General features: G+C 53.2%; 1 protein-coding gene across 1 annotated transcript; it reads right to left on the reverse strand.

The window, feature by feature from the left end:
• Positions 1–1226: 1226 nt before the first annotated feature.
• On the reverse strand, positions 1227–5813 carry Znf211 (zinc finger protein 211). The gene is given in 8 exon segments (XM_013027651.1): positions 1227–2080; positions 2082–2374; positions 2376–2649; positions 2651–2809; positions 2811–2949; positions 3205–3309; positions 5185–5423; positions 5614–5813. Coding segments are annotated over 8 exon segments (1827 nt in total). The 3' UTR covers positions 1227–1662.
• Between the last annotated feature and the right edge of the window lie 1445 nt (positions 5814–7258).

Genomic DNA, 7258 nt, shown 5'->3' on the forward strand with positions numbered 1-7258 from the left:
AACCGCGATCCTCAGATCTCAGCCTCCTGAGTAGCTAGGATTACAGGTGTGAGCCACCAGCGCCCGGCTTTAGCTTAATTTTTTTGACAATGATCTCTACAGAACATCCCATCGCTGGAGATGCTGAGAGCTTTTGCCCACATGGGTCTTGTGCAGTCACATTTTTACAAGGTACAAATGTCCTTTAATTCTGAAGTTTCCCCTCTTCCCCATCAATGAGATATTTCTGTACCAACTGTAGCTCCCTCTGGCGGCTGTAATCTTACATGCTGAATCTGTACTGAGCATGGGTATTGGTACTCAGTACCTCTGCAGGACCTCAAGCAAAGAAGCATGAGGAACCAGCTCATGGTTCTCCAAAGCCCTGGTCCTCACAATGTCCTGCTCCTTAAGGTGCCTCAGAGCCCACAAAAGATTCTGATTCACCACTCAGGGCCATCAGAGCCTGCAGTCATTCCCAGGGGGACCAGGGCTACACACTCCCACTGTACCACTGTCTCTGAGACAGAAGTTACCTGGATCTCCTGCCCCAACACTGAATGCCACTTGCTATGCGATGCTGGCAGGGCCCAGTTCTGTTCTCAAACCATCTCACAGCGAACAGAATCCCAAGATCACAGACAGGTAGCTTAAATAGAAATTTTATTATTACAAAAACCGGGGCTGGGAAGGTGGCTCCTTGGTAGAGTGTTTGCCTTGCATGCATGAGGCCCTGGGTTTGATTCCTCAGCACCACATAAGCAAAAAGAAAAAAGCTGGCTCAAGTGGTAGAGCGCTAGCCTTGAGCTGAAAAGCTGAGGGACAGTGCCCACGCCCAGAGTTCAGGCCCCACGACTGGACACCCAAAAAAACACAAAACACAAAAAACTAAGAGACCAGCTGGGCGCCAGTGGCTCACACCTGTAATCCTAGCTACTCGGGAGGCTGAGATCTGAGGATCTTGGTTCAAAGCCAACTCGGGAAATGGTGCTGTGGCTCAAGCGGTAGAGCGCTCACCTTGAGCTGAAGAGTGCAGGGACAGCGCCCAAGCGCAGAGTTCAAGCCCCACAACCAAGAAAAACAAAAACAGAAAAAACAAAGCCAGCCCGGACAGGAAAGACTGTGAGACTCCTATCTCCAATAAACCACTAGAAAACCGGAAGTGGCACTGTAGCTCAAGTAGTAGAGTGCTCGCCTTGAGTTGAAGAGCTGAGGGACAGTGTCCAAGCCTAGAGTTCAAGCTCCACAACTGACAAAAAAAAAACCCAAAAACAAAAACAACTAAGAGACCTTGAGTTAAGCAATTTCCAGTCAGTGACTTGGAGACTGTCCTGAGACTAACAAGTTCATGAAATCAATTCTGGCTAGGCTGCCCCCACATACTTCCTCTGGGGTCACAGGTATCAGACTGGGTCAAGTTCATGTCCTATTTCATGAATGGGATTGCATGATGGTCAGCAAGCGGCAAAAAGGCAGGTCATTTTCCCCGACATGTGACAGTGATGATGTCACACTGTGTGCCCTTGGTGGAGATGGCAGTAAAATGGCTCTGCCTAGAATGGCAAGGGACTGCACAGGTTAGAAGGGGCAACCTCTTCTTAAAGCCTCTGAGTGCCTGGAACTTCAGTCTGGGGTGGGCGGTTCTCCCACATGGTCTCATCTGGCGTTATGACACTAGGAAAGCTAATGCTTTACTCCAGTGTGGACTCTCCGGCATTGAGTGAGGACAGACCTGCAGGCGAAGCCTTTCCCACAGTCACAGCGCTGGTAGGGCTTTTGAGTGTCCAGCTGCCGGTGCTGAATAAGGCTGGAGCTCTGGCTGAAGCACTTTCCGCAGTCAGTGCACTGGTAAGGCCTTTCTCCAGTGTGAATCCTCAGGTGTTTGATAAGGTTAGATTTGCAGCTAAAAGACTTTCCACACTCCCTGCACTCCATGGGCCTTTCCTCAGTGTGAACTCTCTGGTGGGTCTTAAGGTTAGAGCTATGGCTGAAGGACTTCCCTCATTCCCTACACGCATAGGGCTTTTTCCCCATGTGGACTTTCCAATGCGAACTGAAGCTGGAGCTTTGCTTAAAAGACTTCCCACATTTACTGCACTGCGATGTGGAGTCTCTGGTGGTGGATGAGGCTGGAGTTGCGGCTAAAGGCTTTTCCACACTCACAGCACTGATGAGGCCTTTCTCCAGTGTGGATGCGCTGGTGGTAGATGAGCCTAAAGTTTTGGCTAAAGGACTTCCCACATCCTCTGCACTCGTAAGGCCTTTCTCCAGCATGGTTGGTGCTGAATGAGGTTGGATCTTTGGTAAAGAATTTCCCACATTCTCTGCACTTGTAACGTCTTTCTCCAATGTGAACTTTCTGGTGGCTGTTGAGGCTGTAGATCTGACCGAAGCCACTTCCCACACTCACTTCACGAGTAAGGCCTCTCTCCAGTGTGGACTCTCCAGTGTATCACGAAGCTGGAGTAGTAGGTAAAACACTTTCCACACTCGCTGTAAGGCCTGACCTCACTGTGCACTTTCTGGTGCTGGATGAGGTTACACCTTCATGTACAGGCTTTTCCACACTTGTGGCACTCAAAAAGCCCTTCCCTGATGAGGACTCTCTGGTCCTGAACAAGTGTGCTGATGTGGCTGAAAGCTTTCTTACATTTTCCCCAGCATGATGACTTTTCCACTGTGCAAGGCCACCCCACACTTGTCACCACTGGTTGGGTTCTTTCCTGTGGGACAGTCTTGTTGATGAGGGAACACCACACTGGGTGAGAAGCCCTTGGCAATTTCTTTGCAGGTGAAAGGTTTCCCTGACACGCGGATTGTACATGAGTCTATCCACACAGCTTCCGAATGGCAGCTCTCTGACATGCTGCTGGTGATGCTGTAACCCTGCTGTGAGGTATGGCTGTGCCTTGTATGTGTACGGCTTCTTCCTGCTGTGTGTCCCATGGTGCTGAGCCGAGTGAAAAATACCTCTCAAGGGCTGGGAAGGTGGCTCAGTGGTAGAGCGCTTGCCTTGCATGCCTGAGGCCCTGGGTTCGATTCCCCAGCACCACATAAGCAAAAAGAAAAAAGCCAGAAGTGGCGCTATGGCCCAAGTGGTAGAGTGCTACCCTTGAGCTGAAGAGCTGAGGGACAGCGCCCAGGCCAAGAGTTCAGGCCCCACGACCGGACCCAAAAAAAAAAAATACCTCTCAAGATGGGGCCATGGACTTCAGAGGAGCACTCATTCTGGAGAGCTGAACCTGGAGAGCAGGTCCCGGACCTGCGACAATGCCACAGATATGCTTGGCTCAGAAGGTGTCCCGTCATGCTTCACTTCTAAGGAGCGACCTGGAAACAGGAGCAACAGTTACCTATATGTTGCTTTCATTAGTGAGAGAAAACAGAATCTCACATGGACACTTGGTAGAGAAAAGAAGCAGACCATAGGGCCATTTGTCACAAAAGAGTTGAGGTCAGGTTGAAACACAGCTAACCTGTAGTACCAGGCCCCCAAAGTCACAAGCAGAGTAAATCTTCCCCAGGAAAGGACACAGGAGTAAGGTGTGGCTGCTATAACCATATGATTTTCAACAAAGACATTCAAAATATAATATGGAGCCCAGCACCAGTGGTTCATGCTTGTAATCCTAGTTACTCAGGAGACTGAGAACTGAGAATTACAGTTGAAAGTCAGCCCAGGCAGGAAAGTCTGTGTGGCTCTTATCTCCAATTAATCACCAAATAAGCTGGAAGTGGAGTCAGAGAACTGGTGGACACAAGTCTCAAAGACCAGCAGCCCCAAATGCAGCTAGCACAAAGGTTGTATGGGCCAAAATCATACAAGGTGTATGGAATCAAACCCAACAAAAGTGTAATACATGAGCAAAGCGAACCAAATAAGGACACTTAAACCTAAGAGAACAGAAAACCATCTAGGGAAACATGTAGGGAAAGCCAGCCTGAGCAAGAAAGTTCATGAGACACTTATCTCCAATTAGCCACCAGAAAACTGGAAGTGGTGATGTGGCAAAAGTGACAGAATGCTAGCCTTGAGTGAAAAAGCCCAGGGAGGGCTGGGAATATGGCTCAGTGGTAGAGCGCTTGCCTTGCATGCATGAGACCCTGGGTTTGATTCCTCAGCACCACATAAGCAAAAAGAAAAAAGCCTGAAGTGGCGCTGTGGCTCAAGTGGTAGAGCGCTAGCCTTGAGCTGAAGAGCTGAGGGACAGCACCCAGGCCCAGAGTTCAGGCCCCACGACCAGACCCCCCCCCAAAAAAAGCCCAGGGACAGCATGCAGACCCTGAATTCAAGCCCCACAACTGTCACCCCCCCAAAAAAAAAGATACAGCAAGAAATATTCAACATCTTTGGTCATAAAAGGAATGCAAATCAAAACCACCCCAATACTGCATTTAACCCCAGTCAGAATGGCAGCCATTAAAACAAAACAAAACAAAAACCAAGGGGCTGGGAAGATGGCTCAGTGGTAGAGTGCTTGTCTTGCATGCATGAGGCCCTTGGTTCGATTCCCCAGCACCACATAAGCAGAAAAAGCCAGAAGTGGTCCTGTGGCTCAAGTGGTAGAGTGCTGGCCTTGAGCTGAAGAGCTGAGGGACAGCGTCCAGGCCCAGAGTTCAGGCCACACCACTAGCAAAAACAAAACAAAACAACAAAAAAAACACACCACCAACAAATGCTGGAAAGGATGTGGGGAAAGAGGAAACTTTATAAACTGTGGGTGGGAGTGAAAATCATGGAAGGTCCTCAAGAAACAAACTATAGGGGCTGGGAAGGTGGCTCAGTGGTAGAGCGCTTGCCTTGCATGCATGAGGCCCTGGGTTCGATTCTTCAGCACCACATAAGCAAAAATAAAAAATAGCTAGAAGTGGCTGGCGCTGTGGCCCAGGTGGTAGAGCACTAACCTTGACCTGAAGAGCTGAGGGACAGTGCCCAGGGCCAGAGTTCAGGCCCTACGACTGGACCAAAAAAAAAGAAACAAACTATAGGCCTAGCATATGATCCTGGACATAGAGAAAGAATGCAAACCAGCACACAGTGGCCACACCTGCATGCTATGTATGCTATCGAACTGTGGTATCGGCCCAACTGTCATGTTCTCCCCTCGGCCAGGCCCTCTCTGAACCCATTTCAGCCAGCAGGCAGGAGTTCTGAGCACTCTGCCCATCCCAGAGGTCCTTTCTAGGTGAGAACCGGGAACTTACCCAGGGACGACATGCGGGCCAGGTTCTCCAACATCACAGAGAAGTACAGGTGTCTCTGAGCCTCATCAAGAAGATTCCACTCCTCCCAAGAGAAGGACATGGTCACATCTTCGAAGGACACGCTGTCCTGGCAAGGCAGGGGCTGCTGAGAGCACGAACTGCTATACTTTGGGAGGTCCACAATCCATATCCCACACAGCGACCCCCCCAAGGCCACCCTCCTCTGGGGCTCCCGAACTCTGAGGAGACATCAGACCCTGGTCCCTGCTCAATCCTTCTGTTCGCCGCCGTCTTCACTCACGTGGTTTTCCTTTCTGCAACCCAACAACTGGTTAACACCTGGGCAGACCGCCTCCCACTTCGGATCTAAAATTCTAAGTGTTACGGGGTTCTCCATCCCAAGGTCGAGGAGTCCCGGCCACTATAGACCTTGGGAGAACGTGGGTGGGCAGTGACGGGCTGGGCCGCTCTCCACGTACCACCACGGGTTCCAACGGCACTTCCGCAGCCATGGGGCCCCGCGGGGATGGGCAGCCCACGGGGGACGGGGAACACGGGGGCCTCTGCTCCCCAGGGCCGTCCTTGCCCTGCTCTGTCCCGGTAATATCGGGCGCCTGTCCAACCTCCATGCGACCTCCGGCTCGCCGTGCAAGGCGCATCCACCGCGCCTCGACTCGGATCTGCTTCCACCGGACGAACTCCAGGCCCGGTCTCGGATGGTGTCCCTCTCTTGTTCGGAATTCTCGGCGGTCCACGGGTCCGAGTGCTCGGCTGACCACGGCAGGTCTGCATCCACCTCGCCGCGGTCCCCGCCAAGTCCAGGGGCTCAGCCGGCTCCCCGAACCTCCGCCCGCCCCGCGCCCCGGGACCCAGACCTCGGAAAGAGGGTACCGCCCACAGGCGCCGGTGGGGCTGGGACCGACCTCGGTGGGGCCTGGGGCTGGCCACAGCCGACCTCCCCGGAGCTGCCTCAGGGTCCGAAACCGGCCGTCAGTCAGCTCGCTCTCGACGCTGCAAACCGAGGGAGAGCGGACCCCGGGGCGGGCGAAGATGACGTCCCCGAAGGCGCCGGAGACCCCGCCCTACCTGCTCTCCACGCTGCAAACCGAGAGACGTCAGAGCGACGACTCCGGGGCCGGCGAAGATGACGTTGCCGGAGGCGCCGGAAGTCCCGCTCCGGAACCGCGCGCCCACGGGGGCGTACCAGCCCAGGCTGGCTTTGAACTGCTGTCCTCGGAGTTCAGCCTCCTGAGTCGCTCGGGTGACCGTCGCGAGCCACCGGCACCTGGCGAAATGAATTTATTTAAAAAAGAAGATACGCTGACAAAAGCAGCGGCAAGCAAGCAGACAAGCCGGCAGTAACCTCTGGGAATCTCGTGAGGCCTGAAGGGAACTCCCGGGGCTTCCGGCCGGGGTTTCGCCCCAGCCGCCATTCCGAACCAGCCAGCCCCGCGGCTCCCTCGAGGAGGCAGCGGAGGCTCGGCGGTGCTGGCCTTGCCGTCTCACATTCTTTAATTTCTTTATTGAGAGTAAGCGATGACACATTTTACAGTCGTGGGACAGTGATCCTTAGTTAACGTCACAAATACACTTTACCTTCACAAGGCGAATTGTCATGATCACGGTCGACAGCGCTTACAACGAACCACCATATGTTCTCGACGCTGATGTTCCTCCCCGCCCCCCTGACTCCCCTCCCCCCCTGCCCGCGCCGTGCGAACTGGTGTTGACCAGAATCTCCCACCATTGTGGAGAACACAGACTGGGCCCCGAGAATCCATTAAGAAACATCGATTTTCCTCACTCTGCTGGTGAAGAACTGGGAGATGCGGGTATCGGTGAGGATGAGCACGAAGGGGCTGAGTGCAGGGAAACACGAGGCCACGAGCACAGAGGTGTTCACCACCCACTGGCCACGGTGCCCAACCAGAGTGGTCCAAACGGTCAGAAAGGCGTAGGAAGCGTAAAAGGTGACGAAGGAACAGGCCAGGATGAGGATGGTGCGCATGGCTCTGATCTCATGGTGGTGCCTGCGAGTCAGGCTGTGAATGTGCCGCAGCCTCTGTCTGTGTCT

Source organism: Dipodomys ordii, unplaced genomic scaffold (genome assembly GCF_000151885.1).
Source record: "Dipodomys ordii isolate 6190 unplaced genomic scaffold, Dord_2.0 Scaffold105, whole genome shotgun sequence".
In the NCBI taxonomy this organism is placed as follows: domain Eukaryota; kingdom Metazoa; phylum Chordata; class Mammalia; order Rodentia; family Heteromyidae; genus Dipodomys; species Dipodomys ordii.